The sequence below is a fragment of the Manis pentadactyla genome, chromosome 9 (assembly GCF_030020395.1).
Source record: "Manis pentadactyla isolate mManPen7 chromosome 9, mManPen7.hap1, whole genome shotgun sequence".
NCBI lineage: Eukaryota > Metazoa > Chordata > Mammalia > Pholidota > Manidae > Manis > Manis pentadactyla.
In genome coordinates, this window is record NC_080027.1 from 42,008,835 (window position 1) to 42,031,927 (window position 23,093).

The window sequence follows — 23,093 nt, forward strand, 5'->3', positions numbered from 1 at the left end:
AAGCAGTGTGTTACATATTTCTCCTTTTCTAATTTTCTGAAGATCTGGGTTTAAGCATTTCAGTGCAAGATATGCTAAAATGTTAGCATATCCTCTCGAAGTTTAGCATAATGTTTACAGGGCATGGCAGTGAAGTAATGAGATGATTGTACATGTTCCTTATACAACTGGCTTCATTACGTTATAGTCACATTTCCTATTAAGGATTAACTAGTGAATGACACGTCAGTGGTTTTCTAACACTCTAATGAGTTCTATAGATACTCCTGAGGGGAGAAACTGAAGAGTCAGGGTTATTCAACCCTGTATCAAGCAGAACAGCCTCCTAATGATTTTCCAAGTTGGGTTTTTCCTTAAGATACTCTTTAAAGAAAGGATCCACAGCTTAAAAAAACATATTTATTGAAAACCACAATACATTTATGGTCTTCACTTCAGACATTTTCAAAAATCTTTGCAACTTGGCAAGTATTATATAATTAAGATTATTTCTAAATACAAGCATAGAAGTGCTAAGGAGGCTCTCACTGTATACTTGGTTTATGAGTTTTCTTATTTTTTCGGTTCAATTAAAACCATCTTGGTAATCCCCATTTATTACAGAGCAGGCAGGATAACCACACATTCAGAAATAAGGGATCTGTCTCAGGTGATAGGGTGAAGCATGAGCAGGGTCCAGACATGAAGTTCCCCCTCCAGGTGGATTAGCTAGCTGGATGGTACCTTGTTCAAAAAGCCTTGGCGACTTGTAGTCATTCCACGTACTGGGACCTGAAGGTACAGTGTCTCTACTTGTGCATGCCACCACTTCAGCTGGCTATAGGCCAGTAATGTCTGGAACTTGTGCTAGCTCATTGGCAAAGATTAGCCTCTCTTCCTCCTATGGTCCAGATTATCCCTTGGTTCCCTTGACGGAAAACCCTCTCCAGAAGCAACATGTGGTACAGTAGAAATTATGAAATATAAACAGATAACCTGGGTTCAAATCCTAGCTCTATCTATTAGTATCCCCTCATGCCTCAACTCTCTGGGCCTAAATTTGTTCCTGGCACTTACCTCATGGGTTATTAAAGATGGATTAAATGAAGCAGTGCAGCAGTTCCCATCGTGTGGGCTACAGACCCCTGGGTATCTATGGCCATATTACAAGAGGTCTGAAAAAGCGTATACTAGACAAAAAGAATCATTAAGGGATTAAGACAAAAGCCTTGGAGTACAATCATCTAGGTTCAAATAATGGCTTTATTACTGGAATAAGTTACTTAGCCTTTCTGTCTCAGTACCTCATTGTAAATTAGAGAAAACAGTACTCATCTTATTTGGTTATTGTGAGGATTAGCTGAATCTATACATGTGAAGTGCTTAGAACAATAGCTGGTATAGTAAGAATTCAACTGAGTTAGCGATTATTACTACTACATATGCTCATGCTTTTTTTGAAAGTACAACTATTATCATGTGGGTGTCTGCCAAGGCTTTTATGTAAAAAAAAAAAAAGAAAGAAAGAAAAGGGGTTATTATACTTGAGAAGGTTAAAAACTGCTTAGATAATAGTTGTAAAACTATCCAGTACACTACCTGCCATATCCTAATCCAGAGTGGTTAAGGATTTTGTGGCCTAACATATGGTGTGTCCTGGAGAATGGTCCATGTTCTTATGAGAGTATGTATGTACACTGTTGTTGGATGGAGTGTTCTGTTCTGTACGTATTTGGTATATATCTAATTGATTTATAATTTTGTCCAAGCCCTTTATTACTTATATTGATCTTCTATCTGGTGGTTCTATCCATTATTGAAAGTGGGATATTGAACTCTCCAACTGTAACTATAAAACTGTCTAGAGAGATCTTCGATTCTGAAAATTTTTGTTTCACATATTTTGGGGCTCTTCTGTTATGTATACATATGTTTATGATTATTACATCTTCTTGCTGTATTGAAACTTTTACCAATATATAATGTCTTTTGTCCCTTGCAAGCTTTTTTGATTTAAAGCCATTTTGAAATTTAATAGCCACCCCAGCTCTCTTTTGGTTATCATTTGCATGGAATATCTTTTTCCATTCTTTTAATTTCATGTCTTTCTATCTACTATGAGTCTCTTATAGAAAGTATGTAAGTGGATCATGGGGTTTTTTAAACCAGTCTGCCAACTTCTTTTAATAGAATTCAATCCATTTACACTTAAGGTAATTACTGATAAGGAAGAATTTACTTCTGCCATTTATCTATGTTTTCTGTATGTTTCATATCTTTTTGTTCCTCATTTCCTTTACTACTCTCCTTTTAAAAAATTAATCTAAATCCTGTTAAGATTCATCGGACGCTTGGTTTTCCCAATCAAATGATCACCTCTCCCCCTATTTAAATAGTTTCTGATGAACATCTCCTTCATGACTCTGTCCCAAAATGTTTAAAAGAGAGGACCTACCTTTCCTGGCCATGAAAGTAATCTCAGGTTCCATCCCTATTTTCACCAGCTGAATCTTTTGCCACTTAAACACACACCTATCATACACTATACACCATTCATACATAAAGTTTACTATTAATATCTGTTCCCTACCTACATGTGGCCTGGGGTAGGCTGGATCCTAGAATATTTAGGAAGGGCCTCTTGATAACTAGCAGACAAGTGAGAGGCAAAGTAGCTTACATTGTAGGAGCGGGGGTGCCTCTGTTTCCACTGCACCAGGAGCAGTTGGGCTACCACCAAGGTAGCGATGAGGATGAGGACCATTTCAGCGTGCATGGCTTCGTGGCCACGGTGCTTGGCATGCATGCGTGCATGCTCGACCCTGAAAGCCAAACAGATGGGGTAAGCCAGGTCAGGGATAGTGTGGTGGTAAAGGAGCAGTGCTTTCCAGGAATATCCCACCAGTCCATGGCTTAGAACACACTCATGTGCTTTGCAGCTGTAGGATACTATACAATTAGGGGATAGAAACACATGCTCTAGGGGACAGGCATTTGGGGATATAAGAGAGGCTCTGTGGACCCGTTACGAAGCTCAGCTATTGGGGTTAAAGGTGGGTAGTCTGCTGCCCATCCCCTTCCTTATAGCAGGGAAGAAGTTCCAGGAGAAGTCTGTGTCACTGCCCATTTCAGTCCTTTTTCAACCTGTTACTGGAAGGAGAAAGCAACCCAGAGAGAAGGTTATAGCCATAAGGCATCATACTTTCAGTCAATGATATTTATGATACCAGTAACTGCAAACGTGTACTGATTTCAGGGTTAAAGTCTTGCTTTATTCGTCCTACCCTCTCTTTCAAGACCAGGGATCCTGAAGACTAGTTAAAACCAAAAAATCTGCTTCAACTTTATACTAATCCAACAGTGACTTCACCATCAGCATCCACGGGTAAATAGCCTTCTAAAGGACTAAAGGAGAATACAACTGGAAACTCTTATTTAATCTGAGGCTGGTATTCTCTTGTCCTGAGGATTGGTAGCAAGTGATTCCCTTGGTTAATACAGGCAAAAATCTTCCTCTAAGAACAGAGAATAGTCACTCCTACAACTCTGTATCAGAGCTGGCCAAGTAAGAGGAATGAGGAAGGAGTGAGACAGAAAATTAAATACCAATGTGCCCTGTAGTCAGGAGTTTTTATGCAAACTTTCCATACATCAGGGTATTAGGGAGGGAGGGAAAGGACAACATAGATGGTATATTCATAGAATTCCCAAGTGCAATGAAAGACTAAAAGCAATAAGAACCCAATGACATGAATTATGGGTAGATAAATGATAAAGGAAATATAGCAAAAAGTTAATTATAGAATCTAGGTGGTAGGTATATGGGTGTTCACTGTACAGTTCTTTCAATTTTCCTGTTTATTTGAGTTTTTTTCCTAATAAAATGTTTAGGGGGAAAACTTTGGGGGCAGAGTGGCTAGCCAAATGTCAGCTGCCAGCCAGCCACAGAACCTAAAGTTCTTCTTACATAAAACTCTATCATAGGTGAAAAATCTTGACAGAAAGATAATAGGGAGGAGGAGTCAGAAACTTGGGTTCAGACACACCTACACAGCCTTGGTCAAGAAAATCTTCATCTCTACATCACAATTTCTTCATCTGTTCAAAGAAGTCCATATATTTTTTCTGCTTCTCTCATAGGGTTGTTGTGTTAAACTAAAAGGGCAAAGATTTCTTTAAAAACCTAAGGACTGTGGAGTTATAAAGATTAAAAAGAGTTAAATTTCTTGTTCTCAGACAGTTTATAACTGAATAGATATGCACAAGAAATCAAAGAAAGGATCTGGAAAAGAGCAGAAATAATATAGTTCAAGTTCCCACTCAATGCAAAAATTATTTTTGCAATCCTTTTAATACTTACTGAATATTGGCTCAGAATATATACCTCTTAAGATAACCTATTCCAGAACCAATGGTGTCTGGCACATTTAGGACTCATATATGCTTATGAAGGAATAAAATTCCACTGCCTTAAGAGGTAAGAAGCTCACTACTTCTCAGTATACTAAGATTACTAAAGATGTTTCTGATAATGAGACAAAATCTATCTTCTTACAGCTTCAATCCATTGGACGTAATCCTATACTATGAAACAACAAAGGATATATCCACTATCTTTTCCCAATGCCACCCCTTTAGAGATTTATCATGACCTTATTTAAAATAACAAAACCAAAACTGAAAGAACAAAACAGCAGAAGACTCACAGAACCCAAGAATGGACTAACAGTTACCAAAGGGAAAGGAACTGGGGAAGTTGGGTGGGAAGGGAGGGATAAAGGGGGAAAAGGGGTATTACGATTAGCATACATAATGTAGTGGGAGGGAGATATGGAGAAGGCAGTATAACACAGAGAAGACAAGTAGTGATTCTATAGCATCTTACTATGCTGATGGACAGTGACTGTAATGGGGTATGTGGTAGGGACTAGTAATCATAATACTGCTCATGTAATTGTACATTAATAGCAAAAAAAAATGAAAATAAAAATAACAAAACCAAAATCAATTCAGTCCTACCACCATTTTCCTATGCCCTTTTAGGTTAATAGTTCTAGATCTTTTAAACACTACTCATATAACATAGTATGAAGTATATTAATCCTGGCTGCTTACTAGACATCATCTAGCTAAAGATCTTTACATGCGGTGTTTACAACAAAATTGGTGTGAACTCAGGAAAGTAGAGCAAGCACATGGTGTTGTTACCTCAAGGCGCATAGTATATATATTTCTATGACCATCTTACAAATTTCAGAATATTTTGGTGGCTGAGGTATACAAGTGGTGCATATTAAGCTTAAAGTCACCTAAAATCTTGCTGGGTTTGTGATACGAGTTGATATTTTTGTCATTTCATATTTTTGTAATAAGTAGTTTTAATCTAAATGAAGGTTGTTTTTTTTTTTACCCCCTCACTATTTAACTTTACTTGGTTAATTTCAGCTCACTGGTCAGCTTCATTGTGAAGTCTATGGGGCAAGCACTCTGAACTCCTTTACTGATGAGAAATCATGACTAAGATATTTGTTGACTCACTCTGGTTACAAAGCAAGTTAGTAGCAGCGATGAGATCAGAAAACAAACCTCCGATTTTCTCAACCAGAGCTCTCTGCCCTGTTTAGCGGATAACGACAATGCTAATGATGATAATCTTCTTCAAAGCAGGTAACACTGGAAGCTTACCACATGGCAGGCAATGTTTCAAGAATTTCACATATATTAATCCTCACAACTCTATGAGGTATAGGTACTGTTGTGATCCTCATTTTACAAACTGGGAAAGCTAAGGTGGTGTGAAGTTAAGTAACTTGCCCAAGATCACATAGCTAGGAATGGCAGAATTAGTTTTCAAACCCAGATAGATGGTTTGGTACAATTACCTATAAACTCCCCAGGACTGACCCAAGTACTGGAAAAGACCCCAAATGACCTGTCTTACTGGTCATGAGTCATTGCCTCCCACAGACAAGAAAGCAAAAGGAAAATATTTCTTCAGTAATTATGATGTCAAAGGCTCAGTTCCCCACTGTTCCTAACTTCAGGAAAGTACTTAGGTGGAATGTTTGAAGTAAAATGGGCAGAACTGCATTCTACTACTACAACTCTATTAGCATGATTAACTACAGTTCCCAGCCTCAGGGGCCCGCACTGTCACACTTACCTCCACTGCTCCTCTGGGGAGAGGTCTGACAAATCAACCTGTAGAAAGACACCACCAGAACAATCCATTACTGTCTCAGAACTGCCCCTGCCCAACATAAGGTGCTCACGCATTCTTCCAAATTTTCAAGGATTACTGGAAGCTTCAATGGTCACAATCTCTATGAAGCCATCCCCAGTACTCTATTTCCCACTGATCTCCCCTTTCTCTAGCCACTTGCTGCTTTGGCTCGTCTATGACTGGCAACGTGTTGCATGTCTGTGCTAGTAAATGAAGACAGAAAAGTAAACCTAGCTCCCAAGATGCTCAGTCTAGTGAGGAAGTCAGACACTGGCTAGAGCAAAAACTATGAATCAGAATTAGTGGGAGATGAAGCTAGATAACTATTCTGTCATATAATGCCATTTGACTCTAAATGGCCCCAAGGTAACGGGCATAACCTTAGACTAGGGGAAACTAAGCTATAGTTGCTGCTCTACTTTTAACTAGCAGTATGGCCTTCCAACCTCAGAGTTGGTTCTATGTGTTAGTCTTGTTCTTTTAGAGCAGGGTTTCTAACTTTGGCACTAGTGATACTTTGGGAGAGGTGGGGAGAGGGGAGCTGTCTGCACATTATAGGATTCTGAACAGCACTCCTGACCTCTAGCCAGAAGCAGCCTCACAGATGCAACAACCCAAAATGTCTACAAACATTGCCGAATGTCCCTTAGGGGATGAAAATTGGCCCCTGTTGAAAAAAAGCAAGACTAAACTCTTGAAGTTTAGGGTTCAAGTTAATTCCTTGCAGCCATACAGAAGTTTACCCAAGTCTCAGTACATAAAGTTACTCAATACATTCTTATACTGAACTGAGCTGAAAATGAAAATGTTTCTTGATGTAGGGTAGAGAAACAAGGCCTCATAATCACTCAAATGAATCAATCAACAAATATTCCTTCAGTAATTATGATGTCAAAGGCTCAGTTCCCCACTGTTCCTAACTTCAGGAAAGCACTTAGGTGGAATGTTTGAAGTAAAATGGGCAGAACTGCATTCTACTACTGTGTCAAATTGGCATGTGTTTTCTGGGCATCCCTTACGTGTGTATACTGAGAATGCCTGTCACTATTTAGGGAGGTCTTTCTGGTTTCTACAAGTACCAGCTAGTGGAGGAAAAGAAGAAGAAAGAAGGAGGAAAAAGAAGGAAGAAGGAGGGAGGGAGAGAGGAAGAAAGAGACAGAGGAAAGGAAGAAAGGAGCAAGAGGAACAATATCCCAAGGCTTAGCCTCGTCAATCAGGGTAATAGAGTCAAGTACTTCCTTCCTTTTCGTACTTCACATGTTGCCTCACAGAATTAATTCAGGTGTCCTGACTCAAGCTTTCATCTTCTCAGAAAGACAGAGGTCTCCTCTGAGAAGGGACAAGTGGATGGAAGACAGGGAATGGAAAGGCCCCTCTGGGAGGTACCTGAGCAGACAATCAAGGACCACATATCTAAAGGAACAATCAATACAGATGTCATGCTACCTATCAAAACTCTTTTTCTCCTTTCTAACTTGGACCTGCATTGCACCAAGCTGATCTATTCACTGTCCCAAAACATACGGGACTCATTCTTCTCTGGGCATTCTCACACACTTCCTTCGGCTTGCAATACTCTTATTTTTTTCCTATCAAAATCCAACTTAGCCTTTGCAATTAAGCTGCAATTTCACCTTCCCTGATCCTCTAGCTTAGTGAATTTAGCCCTCTGCTTTTCTCCAGCATGGATTTTTCTCCTTGTATTCAAAGGGCAACTGAAAGATACCCAAGGACTAGTATCAGTGTTATCTGGGTGCTTCTTAGAAATTCTCCACTCCAGACCTACTAAATCAGAATCCTCCTTTTAATAAGCTCTGGAGATGATTCATATGCACATTAATTTGAGAAGCACTGTTCTATACCACTCATTCATAGACTTATGTTACCCCAGACATGCTTTCCAGGTGATCTAATTGCTTCTTAAGTCCAGTGCCAAACTTGGGCTCAAAAGTCTAAGGAGGCTCTCATTCTCAGGTACTGACCCTGCATTTGAATGAGTGTGTGGGCCGTGGGAGTGTGTATCTCCTTAAAATTTGTGCCCCAGCACTTTGTTTCTTCACCCTATATCTATCTTGCTCTCATCCCATAAAGTTGGAAGACGCCACGGATCCCGGAACATGCTGGTTTTTGTATTTTGTGGAGAATAGCACAGAGTTGAGCGTATCATTAGTACCTAATGAGTACTTGTGGAATTGAACAGATTTCTCTCCGAGTGTAATACGTAAGTATGCCAACAATCCAGCACCCTACCTGGAGATACTTAAATGTGAGAGTAAACAAACACTTGAAAAACACTTAATAAGCATCTGGGAAAGAAGTATTCATTTAACACTAGAAGGCACCCAGAAAATTATGTCAAGAAACTACATGTGAAAACAACACAACTACATGTTCAAAGAAGCAAGACACATCCATTTAAGGGAAAACCAGGAAAATACAGAGATATGGGCCAAGCATGTAGACACCTCTCCATGAGATAGTGACCAAGCACGCACGCTACTGTCTATGTCTTAGTTTCTCTATGTGGAAAACAGAGAATAAGACTTCTGATTTCACTGTGGGACTGTGAGGGTAAAACCAAGTAATCTCACTGTCTTTCCTCCACAGAGAGTCGGAATACTTTATAAAGTACCAGGAGAAGATTGGGAACTGAATGTTGGTGAGGCACAGAGCAGAAAGGCTTTCAGAGCCTCAGGGAAAACAGCTAGGAAGGGCCAGCCTGAGACTAGGCCTGAGGCTTAGAGGACCATTTAGCACATCAAGGAATAGTATGAATGCTAAGAGTAAACAAAGACATGATTTAGCCTTACTATTTGCCTTCCAAACCAAACAATTATTTAAATTACATCAAAGCCAATCTTCCAGCTCAAGTGGAAAAAACAAGGACTGTTACAAACTACAGATATAATTAACCTGTATATATCTTTATTTGTTCTCTCTTTGAGTTTATTCATCTGGGGTCAAGCAGTAATAAGCCAGTCTGCAAGGGTCCTGTCCAGAGCTTAGGAAGCTAATCAGGTAGGCTCTCAGGGAAAGGTTACTGACTGATGGGCCCATATCCTACTCCTAAGACCTATACACAGAATTTTTTTTTGCCCACCAATCACTAACTTCCTAGTGTCTGACAAGGCACCTAGTCATGCCAAGCTACCTAAGTTCAGATTCGAAAGAGGTTAATACCTGTCAGGCAAAAGGCAAGAGAAAATTTCACAGAAATAGGAAATAAGATGGACTGCTATTTATTCTTAAGTGCAAAAGAATCCAGGACCCACCAGTGCAACCCACAAATGGGCCTTCTGTCCCCCACAAATACTGGATACTTGGTGATCTTTGAGTCTGTACACACCCTGGTAACTCTGTGCCCTAAGTCCCTCTCTTCCACCAAACCACATTGTGCCTTCCTGCAAAATACTGACCAGATCCTTCTGACTCCAGGAAGGCTCTTTAGAATGACTGCATTCATGAAGAAACAAACATCCTTTACTGGCTTGCTATGGAGGGGGCACAGCCCAGCAGTGTCAGCACCCTGAGAGCTTATTAAGAAATAGACAGAAACTCAGAATCTATCTTAGACCTCCTGAATAAGAATCTGCATTTAATAAAGTACCCACGTAATTCATAAGCATGTTTAAGTACCATACACAGTAACTTCAGTGCCCTGCAAGTTCTGTGCTTGGCTTATCATTTGTACATCCCCTCAACCACTAGCAATGACTTCATTGTTCTACTGTTTCCATGGCAGTGCCCTTTCCAGAATGTTATATAGTTGAAATCATACAGTATGCATCTCTTTCATATTGGGTTTCTTTCATTTGGTAGTATGCATTGAAGATTCCTCCATGTCTTGGTATGAGTGGGATCACGGGAAAAACAGTATAGTACAGAGAAGACAAATAGTGACTTTATGGCATCTTACTACACTGATGGACAGTGACTTCAATGGGGCCATTGGGGGGACTTGATAATATGGGTGAATGTAGTAACCACAATGTTTTCATGTGAAACCTTCATAAGAGTGTATATCAATGATACCTTAATGAAAAAAAAAAGATTCCTCCATGTCTTTTTATGGCTTGATAGCTTGTTTCTTTTTAGTGCTAAGTAATATTTCACTGTTTGGATATACCACCGTTTATTAATTCACCTGCTGAAAGACATCTTGGTTGCTTCCAAGGTTTGGCAATTATGAATAAAGCTGCTATAAACATGCACATTTTTGTATGGACATACACTTTCAACACCTATGGATAAATGTCAATACCGATGGAGTGCAATTGCTGGACTGTATGGTACTATGTTTAGTTTTGCAATAAACTAACAAACTACCTTCCAAAGCAGCTCTATTATTTTGAATACCTTCCAGCAAAAAAAGAGAATTTCTGCTGCTCTACATCCTTGTCAGCTTTTGGTGCTGTCAGTGTTCTGGATATTGGCCATTCTAACAATGTAGTGGATATAGCGTTGTTTTAATTTGCCTGAAACACACAATGAGGAGTATCTTTTCATACGCTTATTTGCCATCTATAAATCTTCAATAGTAACCCATATGGACAAGTCTTTAGCCCATTTTTAATCAGTTATTTTTCTTATTATTGAGTTTTAAGTGTTCTTTGTGTATTTTGGATTACAGTCCTTTACCAGATAGGTCTTTTGCAAGTATTTTAACCTAGTCTGTGGCTTGCCTTTTCATTCTCTTAAGAGTGGTTTTTGCAGAGAAGAAAAATTTTAATTAAGTCAAGTTTATCAATTCCTTCTGTCATGGATCATGCTCTTGGTGTCGTATCTAAATAGGCACTGCCAAATGCAAGGTCACCTATTCTTTTTTTTTTTGGTATCATTGATATGCAATCGCATGAGCAATACTGTAGTTACCAGATTCTCCCCATTATCAAGTCCTCACTACATACCCCATTACAGTCATCATCCATCAGCATAGTAAGATGCTACAGTCACTACTTGTCTACTCTGTGCTATTCTGCCTTCCTGATGCCCCCTTATATTAGGTGTACTAACCATAATGCCCTTAAATCCCGTATCCCTCCCATTCCACCCACCCTCCCGTCCCTTTCACTTTGGTAACTGTTAGTCCATTCTTGGGTTCTGTGATTCTGCTACTGTTTTGTTCCTTCAGTTTTTTATTTGTTCTTTTTTTTTAAATTATTTTTTATTGAAGGGTAGTTGACACACAGTATTACATTAGTTTCAGGTGTACAACACAGTGATTCAACATTTATATACATGATAATTCTAGGTACCAGCTATCACCATACCAAGTTGTTACAATATTTTGACTATATTCCTTATGCTATACATTACATCCCGGTTACTTATTTATTTTACAATTGAACTTACTTTTTTTTTTGTGAGGGCATCTCTCATATTTATTGATCAAATGGTTGTAAACAACAATAAAATTCTGTATAGGGGAGTCAATGCTCAATGCACAATCATTAATCCACCCCAAGCCTAATATTCGTCAGTCTCCAACCTTCTGAAGCATAACAAACAAGTTCTTACATGGAGAACAAATTCTTACATAGTGAGTAAGTTACATGGTGAACAGTACAAGCGCAGTCATCACAGAAACTTTCAGATTTGCTCATGCATTATGAACTATAAACAGTAAGTTCAAACATGAATATTCATTTGATTTCTATACTTGATTTATATGTGGATACCACATTTCTCTCTTTATTATTATTATTTTTAATAAAATGCTGAAGTGGTAGGTAGATACGAGATAAAGGTAGAAAACAGAGTTTAGTGTTGTAAGAGAGCAAATGTAGATGATCAGGTGTGTGCCTGTAGACTATGTGTTAATCCAGGCTAGACAAGGGCAATAAAACATCCACATATGCAGAACATTTCTCTCAGAACAGGGGGGGTGAGGTTCTAAGCCTCACCTCTGTTGATCCCCAATTTCTCACCTCATGACCCCCCTGCGACTGTGCCTGTCTTAGGTTGTTCCTCCCTTGAGGAATCTTACCCGTCTCTGGCTAACCAGTCATCTTCTGGGGCCATACAGGGAAATGTGAAGTTGGTAAGTGAGAGAGAAGCCTTATTGTTTGAAAAGGTTAGCTTTTTACTTCTTTGCATATTTATGCCCTGTGGCTTCTATGCCCAGCATTAGTCTTGAGGTATCTTTACCACTTGGAAGAATTATGATACTTGGTAAATTCGATATGAGGCACGAATTCTATTTAAATGTTGTAATTAGGAAGGAAGAAGAAAAGCTATAAAAGAAGCAGGCGGAAGAAAACATGGGAAGATTGATTATTTCTTTGACATATCTTCTTGTAGAGTAACTTCAGCATGTATAGGTTTTAAACTACTACTTAAATTGTGCACACACATTAACCTAATAGGAGTATAGTTACATAACCAAAGCATACCTGTAATTACCAGCCATCTCCAGTGAAACCAAGAAAACCAGTTAGGCACCTTAGGCATTTGTGAAAACTTATCTATGATATGGTGGATACTGTCCAACTGAACTTGAACAATCTGAGAGAAATCAGACAAATTAAAACAACCCGTTCCTGGGGAATGTTCACATCCCATATGTTCTTTTAACAGTAAATAGTCTGTAGTTGTAAGATTTTGGAGCACTACAATTTGCACTTCTCCTAATTCTTCGTTGAGTTCCAACAGTATAGATCCATTCAAATTTGTTGTTTTACTGTATGCAGAGGCCAGCTTAGATATCTCCTTCTTCATTCCCATGGCAAGTCAAGGAACTGGTGGGATGAGTGCATCTACAGCTGTAGCAGTGCGTGAATCTTTGTTGGGGATTTTTGATGATCATCTTCTGGCATGAGTCTTCCAGAGAGTGCTGATGTTGGAAGTTCTTTTTCATATCGTATCTTAGTTCATTTTCGGGGTAGCCCAATTAGGCTTTGATCCTCTGTATAAACACAAACAGACCCTTTGCCTACATTTTTATATGCCCTTTATACCATTGTGTAGAACTCATTGGAGGTCACCACACAGGAACTGCTTTTTTGTTGTTGTTATCATTCAGCTACACATACATGATGAATATTATGTTTACTAGGCTCTCCCCTATACCAGGTCCCCCCTATAAACCCCTTTACAGTCACTGTCCATCAGCATAGCAAAATTTTGTAGAATCACTACTTGTATTCTCTGTGTTGTACAGCCCTCCCCTTTCTCCCACCACCCCCATGCATGCTAATCTTAATACCCCCCTTTTTCTTCCACCCCATTATCCCTCCCAACCCACCCCTCATGCCCAGTCCCTTTCCCATTGGTACCTGTTAGTCCATTCTTGAGTTCTGTGATTCTGCTGCTGTTTTGTTCCTTCAGTTTTTCCTTTGTTCTTATATTCCACAGATAAGTGAAATCATTTGGTATTTCTCTTTCTCCGCTTGGCTTGTTTCACTGAGCATAATACCCTACAGCTCCATCTATGTTGCTGCAAATGGTAGGATTTGTCCTTTTCTTATGGCTGAGTAGTATTCCATTGTGTATATTACCACCTCTTCTTTATCCATTCAGCTATCGATGGACATTTAGGTTGCTTCCAATTCTTGGCTAATGTAAATAGAGCTGCAATAAACAGAGAGGTGCATTGGTCTTTCTCAAACTTGATTGCTGCATTCTTAGGGTAAATTCCTAGGAGTGCAAGTCCTGGTCAAATGGTAAGTCTGTTCTGAGCATTTTGATGTACCTCCATACTGCTTTCCACAATGGCTGAACTAATTTACATTCCCACCAGCAGTGTAGGAGGGTTCCCCTTTCTCCACAACCTCGCCAACATTTGTTGTTGTTTGTCTTTTGGATGGCAGCCATCCTTACTGGTGTGAGGTGATAACTCATTGTAGTTTTAATTTGCATTTCTCTGATAATTAGCGGTGTGGAGCATCTTTTCATGTGTCTGTTGGCCATCTGTATTTCTGTTTTGGAGAATTGTCTGTTCAGTTCCTCTGCCCATTTTTTAATTGGGTTATTTGTTTTTTGTTTGTTGAGGCGTGTGAGCTCTATATATTCTGGACATCAAGCCTTTATCGGATGTGTCATTTTCAAATATATTCTCCCATACTGTAGGGATCCTTTTTGTTCTATTGATGGTGTCTTTTGCTGTACAGAAGCTTTTCAGCTTAATATAGACCCACTTACTCATTTTTGCTGTTGTTTTCCTTGCCCGGGGAGATATGTTCAAGAAGAGGTCACTCATGTTTATGTCTAAGAGGTTTTTGCCTATGTTTTCTTCCAAGAGTTTAATGGTTTCATGACTTACATTCAGGTCTTTGATCCATTTTGAGTTTACTTTTGTATATGGGGTTAGACAATGGTCCAGTTTCATTCTCCTACATGTAGCTGTCCAGTTTTGCCAGCACCACCTGTTGAAGAGACTGTCATTTCGCCATGGTATGTCCATGGCTCCTTTATCAAATATTAATTGACCATATATGTCTGGGTTAATGTCTGGATTCTCTAGTCTGTTGCATTGGTCTGTGGCTCTGCTCTTGTGCCAGTACCAAATTGTCTTGATTACTATGGCTTTATAGTAGACCTTGAAGTTGGGGAGTGAGATGCCCCCTACTTTATTCTTCTTTCTCAGGATTGCTTTGGCTATTCGGGGTCTTTGGTGTTTCCATATGAATTTTTGAATTATTTGTTCCAGTTTATTGAAGAACATTGCTGGTAGTTTCATAGGGATTGCATCAAATCTGTATATTGCTTTGGGCAGGATGGCCATTCTGACGATATTAATTCTTCCTAGCCACGAGCATGGGATGAGTTTCCATCTGTTAGTGTCCCCTTTAATTTCTCTTAAGAGTGACTTGTAGTTTTCAGAATATAAGTTTTTCACTTCTTTGGTTAGGTTTATTCCTAGGTATTTTATTTTTTTTGATGCAATTGTGAATGGAGTTGTTTTCCTGATTTCTCTTTCTGTTGGTTCATTGTTAGTGTACAGGAAAGCCACAGATTTCTGTGTGTTGATTTTGTATCCTGAAACTTTGCTGTATTCCGATATCAGTTCTAGTAGTTTTGGAGTGGAGTCTTTAGGATTTTTTATGTACACTATCACGTCATCTGCAAATAGTGACAGTTTAACTTCTTCTTTACCAATCTGGATTCCTTGTATTTCTTTGTTTTGTCTGATTGCCGTGGCTAGGACCTCCAGGACTATGTTAAATAAAAGTGGAGAGAGTGGGCATCCCTGTCTAGTTCCCGATCTCAGAGGAAAAGCTTTCAGCTTCTCACTGTTAAATATAATGTTGGCTGTGGGTTTATCATAAATGGCCTTTATTATGTTGAGATACTTGCCCTATATTCCCATTTTGCTGAGAGCTTTTATCATGAATGGATGTTGAACTTTGTCAAATGCTTTTTCAGCATCTATGGAGATTATCATGCGGTTTTTGTCTTTCTTTTTGTTGATGTGGTGGATGATGTTGATGGACTTTCGGATGTTGTACCATCCTTGCATCCCTGGGATGAATCCCACTTGGTCATGGTGTACGATCCTCTTGATGTATTTTTGAATTTGGTTTGCTAATATTTTGTTGAGTATTTTTGAATCTACGTTCATCAGGGATATTGGTCTGTAGTTTTCTTTTTTGGTGGGGTCTTTGCCTGGTTTTGGTATTAGGGTGATGTTAGCTTCATGGAATGAGTTTGGGAGTATCCCCTCCTCCTCTATTTTTTGGAAAACTCTAAGGAGAATGGGTATTATGTCTTCCGTGTATGTCTGATAAAATTCCGAGGTGAATCCATCTGGCCCAGGGGTTTTGTTCTTTGGTGGTTTTTTGATTACTGCTTCAATTTCGTTGCTGGTAATTGGTCTGTTTAGATTTTCTGTTTCTTTCTGGATCAATTGTGGAAGGTTGTATTTTTCTAGGAAGGTGTCCATTTCTCCTAGGTTTCCCAGATTGTTAGCAAATCGGTTTTCATAGTAGTCTCTAATAATTCTTTGTATTTCTGTGGGGTCCGTCATGATTTTTCCTTTCTCGTTTCTTATACTGTTGATTTGTGTTGACTCTCTTTTCCTCTTAATAAGTCTCGCTAGAGTCTTATCTATTTTGTTTATTTTCTCGAAGAACCAGTTCTTGGTTTCATTGATTTTTGCTATTGTTTTATTCTTCTCAATTTTATTTATTTCTTCTCTGATCTTTATTATGTCCTTCCTTCTGCTGACCTTAGGCCTCATTTGTTCTTCTTTTTCCAATTTTGATAATTGTGACATTAGACCATTCATTTGGGATTGTTCTTCCTTTTTTAAATATGCCTGGATTGCTATATACTTTCCTCTTAAGACTGCTTTTGCTGTGTCCCACAGTAGTTGGGGCTTTGTGGTGTTGTTGTCGTTTGTTTCCATATATTGCTGGATCTCCATTTTGATTTGGTCATTGATCCACTGATTATTTAGGAGCGTGTTGTTAAGCCTCCATGTGTTTGTGAGCCTTTTTGCTTTCTTTGTACAGTTTATTTCTAGTTTTATACCTTTGTGGTCTGAAAAGTTGGTTGGTAGGATTTCAATCTTTTTTAATTTACTGAGACTCTTTTTGTGGCCTAGTATGTGGTCTATTCTGGAGAATGTTCCATGTGCACTTGAGAAGAATGTGTATCCTGTTGCTTTTGGATGTAGAGTTCTGTAGATGTCTATTAGGTCCATCTGTTCTAGTGTGTTGTTCAGTGCCTCTGTGTCCTTACTTATTTTCTTTCTGGTGGATCTGTCCTTTGGAGTGAGTGGTGTGTTCAAGTCTCCTAGAATGAATGCATTGCATTCTATTTCCTCCTTTAGTTCTGTTAGTATTTGTTTCAGGTATGTTGGTGCTCCTGTATTGGGTGCATATATATTTATAATGGTTATATCCTCTTGTTGGACTGAGCCCTTTATCATTATGTAATGTCCTTCTTTGTCTTTTGTTACTTTCTTTATTTTGAAGTCTGTTTTGTCTGACACCAGAATTGCAACACCTGCTTTCTTCTCTCTGTTGTTTGCATGAAATATCTTTTTCCATCCCTTGACTTTAAGTCTGTGCATGTCTTTGGGTTTGAGGTGAGTTTCTTGTAAGCAGCATATGGATGGATCTTGCTTTTTTATCCATTCTATTACTCTGTGTCTTTTGATGGGTGCATTCAGTCCATTTACATTTAGGGTGATTATTGAAAGGTATGTACTTATTGCCATTGCAGGCTTTAAGTTTGTGATTACCAATGGTTCAGGGTTAGCTTCTTTACTATCTTACTGTCTAACTTAACTCGCTTGTTGAGCTATTATAAACGCGGTCTGATGATTCTTTATTTCTCTCCCTTCTTATTCCTCCTCCTCCCTTCTTCATATGTTGGGTGTTTTGTTCTGTGCTCTTATTAGGAGTGCTCCCATCTAGAGCAGTCCCTGTAGGATGCCCTGTAGAGGTGGTTTGTGGGAGGCAAATTCCCTCAACTTTTGCTTGTCTGGGAATTGTTTAATCCCTCCTTCTTATTTAAATGATATTTGTGCTAGATACAGTAGTCTTGGTTTGAGGCCCTTCTGTTTCATTGCATTAAGTATATCATGCCATTCTCTTTTGGCCTGTAGGATTTCTGTTGAGAAGTCTGATGATAGCCTGATGGGTTTTCCTTTGTAGGTAACCTTTTTTTTCTCTCTGGCTGCCTTTAATACTTTGTCCTTGTCTTTGATCTTTGCCATTTTAATTATTATGTCTTGGTGTTTTCCTCCTTGGATCCCTTGTCATGGGAGTTCTGTGTACCTCTGTGGTCTGAGAGGCCATTTCTTCCCCTAGTTTGGGGAAGTTTTCGGCAATTATTTCTTCAGACACTTTCTATCCCTTTTTCTCTCTCTTCTTCTTCTGGTACCCCTATAATGTGGATATTTTTCCGTTTCAATTGGTCACTCAGCTCTCTTAGAATTCTTTCATTCCTGGAGATCCTTTTATCTCTCTCTGTATCAGCTTCTCTGCATTCCTGTTCTCTGTTTTCTAGTCCATTAATGGTCTCTTGCATCTCGTCCATTCTGTGTTGAAGTCCTTCCAGAGCTTGTTTTATTTCTGTGTTCTCCTTCCTTAGTCCTTGCATATTTCTCTGCAGGTCCATCAGCATGGTTATGACTTTTGTTTTGAATTCTTTTTCAGGAAGACTGGTTAGATCTATCTCCCCAGGTTCCTTCTCAGGGGAAGATGTAGCAGATGCCGAAGCTGTCTGGGTTAGTCTTGTCTGGATCATATTTTTTTGCCTTTTCATGTTGACAGGTGCTATTGACTGTCAGCTGGGAGGGCCAATCTTTTCACTTGCTACTGGCCTTTCTTTACTGGGACAACTGCGACCCCTAGTGGCTTGTGTTAGGTAATTGCGTGTAGACTGGGTCTTTGTGTCTTGCCTGGCTGGTATGGAGGAATCTCCCTTTCTGTGGGCATGGTCTGCGTTAGGCTGCTTCTCTGCTTTCGCAGCGCCCGGAGGGGTAATGGACGGGGGTGCTGTTTGGCTGTTTACCTCCGTGAGGGGTCTCAGAGCTGTTGACCAGGGGGTTAGTGTGCCCGGTTTTCCCTGTAATTTCCAGCCACTGGGCTGTGACCTGTGTTGTTTCCGCCCAGCTGTTACCTCCCTGTCCCTTTAAGACTTTCAAAAAGCACTCGCTTTTCTTTGTCACAGGGGCATCAGCTTCGGAACCCGCTCAGAGGTCTTGCTGCCCTGTTTCCCTAGTATCCAGCCCTCCACGCATGCACTGTGTCTGCGCTCTGGTGCGGGTGGCTGGGGGTGGGTGTTTAGCAGTCCTGGGCTCCCTCTCCTGCCCCGGGAGCTGGGGGGAAGCGTGCTCGGGTCCCACCAGGCCGGGGGTTGTGTCTTACCCCTTTCACCAGGCACTGGGCTCTCGCACATGTGAATGTAGTCTGGCTGTTGTCCTGTGTCTTCTGGTCTCTCTTTTAGGATTAGTTGTATTTGTTGTATTTTCAAAAATATGTATGTTTTTGGGAGGAGATTCCCTCTGTCCTACTCATGCCGCCATGTTGGCTCCGCCCCTTTTATTTGTTCTTATGCTCCACAGATGAGTGAAATGATTTGGCACTTGTCATTCTCCACCTGGCTTATTTCACTGAGCATAATATCATCTAGATCCATCCACGTTGTTGCAAATGGTAGGACTTGTTTTCTTCTTATGGGCTGAATAATATTCCATTGTGTATATATACAACATCTTCTTTATCCATTCATCTACTGATGGACACTTAGGTTGCTTCCATTTCTTGGCTATTGTAAATAGTGCTGCAATAAACATAGGGGTGCATGTGTCTTTTTGAATCTGTGATTCTGTTTTCTTAGGATAAATTCCTAGGAGTGGAATTCCTTGGTCAAATGGTATTTTAATTTTCAGTATTTTGAGGAACTACCACACTACTTTCCACAATGGTTGAACTAATTTACATTCATACTAACAGTGTACAAGGGTTCCCCTTTCTCCACATCATCACCAACATTTGTTGTTCTTTGTTTTTTGGATGGTGGCCATCCAAACTGGTGTGAGGTGATATCTCATTATGGTTTTAATTTGCATTTCTCTGATGATTAGCAATGCGGAGCATTTTTCATGTGCCTGTTGGCCACCTGAATTTCTTCTTTGGAGAAGTGTCTGTTCAAATCCTCTGCCATTTTTAATTAGGTTATTTCCTTCTTGGTTGTTGAGGCATGTGAGCTCCTTATATACTTTCGATATCAACCCATTGTCGGATATATCATTTATGAATATATTCTCCCATACTGTAGGATGCCTTTTTGTTCTACTGATGGTGTCCTTTGCTGTACAGAAGCTTTTCAGCTTGATATAGTTTCACTTGTTCATTTTTGTTTTGTTTCCCTTGCCCGGGGAGATATGTTCATGAAAAGTCGCTCAAGTTTATGTCCAAGAGATTTTTGCCTATGTATTTTTCTAAGAGTTTTAAGGTTTCATGACTTACATTCAGGTCTTTGATCCATTTTGAATTTACTTTTGTGTATGGGGTTAGACAGTGATCCAGTTTCATTCTCTTACATGTAGCTGTTCAGTTTTGCCAGCACCATCTGTTGAAGAGACTGTCATTTCCCCACTGTATGTCCATGGCTCCTTTACCATATATTAAATTGACCATAAATGTTTGGGTTAATATCTGGGGTCTCTATTCTGTTCCACTGGTCTGTAGCTCTGTTCTTGTGCCAGTACCAAACTGTCTTGATTACTGTGGCTTTGTAGTAGAGCTTGAAGTTGGGGAGCGAGATCCCTCCAACTTTATTCTTCCTCCTCAGGATTGCTTTGGGGTCTTTGGTGTTTCCATATGAATTTTTGAACTATTTGTTCTAGTTCGTTGAAGAATGTTGTTGGTAATTTGATAGGGATTGCATCAAATCTGTATATTGCTTTGGGCAGGATAGCCATTTTGACGATATTAATTCTTCCTAGCCAAGAGCAAGGGATGAGTTTCCATTTGTTAGTGTCCTCTTTATTTCTCTTAAGAGTGTCTTATAGTTTTCAGGGTATAGGTCTTTCACTGCCTTGGCAAGGTTTATTCCGAAGTATTTTATTCTTTTTGATGCAATTGTGAATGGAATTGTTTTTCTGATTTCTCTATTAGTTCACTGTTAGTGTATAGGAAAGCCACAGATTTCCGTGTGTTAATTTTGTATCCTGCAACTTTGCTGTATTCCGATATCAGTTCTAGTAGTTTTGGAGTGGAGTCTTCAGGGTTTTTTATGTACAATATCATGTCATCTGCAAATAGTGACAGTTTGACTTCTTTACCAAGTTGGATTCCTTGTATTTCTTTGTTTTGTCTAATTGCTGTGGCTAGGACCTCCAGTACTATGTTGAACAACAGTGAGGAGAGTGGGCATCCCTGTCTTATTCCTGATCTCAGAGGAAAAGCTTTCAGCTTCTCGCTGTTCAGTATGATGTTGCCTGTGGGTTTATCATATATGGCCTTTATTATGTTGAGGTATCTGCCCTCTATACCCATTTTGTTGAGAGTTTTTATCAGGAATGGATGTTGCATTTTGTCAAATGCTTTTTCAGCATCTATGGAGATGATCATGTGGTTTTTGTCTTTCTTTTTGTTGATGTGGTGGATGATGTTGATGGATTTTCGGATGTTGTACCATCCTTGCATCCCTGGGATGAATCCCACTTGGTCATGGTGTATGATCCTTTTGATGTATTTTTGAATTCGGTTTGCTAATATTTTGTTGAGTATTTTTGCATCTACGTTCATCAGGGATATTGGTCTGTAGTTTTCTTTTTTGGTGGGGTCTTTGCCTGGTTTTGGTATTAGGGTGATGTTGGCTTCATAGAATGAGTTTGGGAGTATTCCCTCCTCTTCTATATTTTGGAAAACCTTAAGGAGAATGGGAATTCTATCTTCTCTGTATGTCTGATAAAATTCCGAGGTGAATCCATCTGGCCCAGGGGTTTTGTTCTTGGGTAGTTTTTTGATTACCGCTTCAATTTCTTTGCTGGTAATTGGTTTGTTTAGATTTTGTGTTTCTTCCTTGGTCAGTCTTGGAAGGTTGTATTTTTCTAGGAAGTTGTCCATTTCTTCTAGGTTTTCCAGCTTGTTAGCATATAGGTTTTCATAGTAGTCTCTAATACTTCTTTGTATTTCTGTTGGGTCCATCGTGATGTTTCCTTTCTTGTTTTTGATTCTGTTGATGTGTGTTGATTCTCTTTTTCTCTTAAAAAGTCTGGCTAGAGTCTTATCTATTTTGTTTATTTTCTCCAAGAACCAGTTCTTGGTTTCATTGATTTTTTTCTATTGTTTTATTCTTCTCAATTTTATTTATTTCTTCTCTGATCTTTATTATGTCCCTCCTTCTGCTGACTTTGGGTCTCATTTGTTTTTCTTTTTCCAATTTTGATAATTGTGATGTTAGACTATTCATTTGGGTTTGTTCTTCCTTCTTTAAATATGCCTGGTTTGCTATAAACTTTCCTCTTAAGACTGCTTTCACTGCGTCCCACAGAAGTTGGGGCTTTGTGTTGTTGTTGTCATTTGTTTCCATATATTGCTGGATCTCCATTTTAGTTTGGTCGTTGATCCACTGGCTATTTAAGACCGTGTTGTTAAGCCTCCATGTGTTTGTGAGCCTTTTTGCATTCTTTGTACAATTTATTTCTAGTTTTATATTTTGTGGCCTAGTATGTGGTCTATTCTGGAGAATGTTCCATGTGCACTTGAGAAGAATGTGTATCCTGTTGCTTTTGGGTGTAGAGTTCTATAGATGTCTACTAGGTCCATCTGTTCTAGTGTGTTGTTCAGTGCCTCTGTGTCCTTACTTATTTTCTGTCTGGTCGATGTGTCCTTTGGAGTAAATGGTGTGTTGAAGTCTCCTAAAATGAATGCATTGCATTCTATTTCCTCCTTTAGTTCTGTTAGTATTTGTTTCACATATGCTGTTGCTCCTGTGTTGGGTGAACATATACTTATAATGGTTATATCCTCGTGTTGGACTGAGCCCTTTATCATTATGTAATGTCCTTCTTTATCTCTTGTTACTTTCTTTGTTTTGAAGTCTATTTTGTCTGATACTAGTACTGCAACACCTGCTTTTTTCTCCCTATTGTTTGCATGAAATATCTTTTTCCATCCCTGGACTTTTAGTCTGTGGATGTCTTTGGGCTTAAGGTCTCTTGTAAGCAGCATATAGATGGGTCTTGTTTTTTTATCCATTCAGTGACTCTATGTTGTTTGATTGGTGCATTCAGTCCATTTACATTTAGGGTGATGATCGATAGGTATGTACTTATTGCCGTTTCAGGCTTTAGATTCGTGGTTACCAAAGGTTCCAGGTTACCTTCCTTACTATCTAAGATTCTAACTTAACTCACTTAGTATGCTGTTAGAAACACAATCTAAAGGTTCTTTTCTATTTCTCCTCCTTTTTTTTCCTCCTTCACTCC

At 39.3% G+C, this 23,093-nt stretch overlaps 1 protein-coding gene across 3 annotated transcripts in view; it reads right to left on the bottom strand.

The window, feature by feature from the left end:
* The window catches only part of RNF121 (ring finger protein 121), a 104,171-nt gene that overhangs the window by 47,667 nt on the left and 33,411 nt on the right, over positions 1 to 23,093 (bottom strand). For 2 of the 3 annotated variants that reach the window (XR_008999225.1, XM_036904240.2), the window contains exons 2-3: positions 6,143 to 6,180; positions 2,660 to 2,801 (exon numbers count right to left, since the gene is read on the bottom strand). Coding sequence is in view for 2 of the 3 variants with exons in the window: in XM_036904240.2 (XP_036760135.1) it covers positions 2,660 to 2,801; positions 6,143 to 6,180 (180 nt within the window). In the remaining variant the exon portion in view is untranslated. The remainder of the gene's footprint in view (positions 1 to 2,659; positions 2,802 to 6,142; positions 6,181 to 23,093) is intronic. The other variant, XM_036904242.2, reaches the window with a different exon arrangement.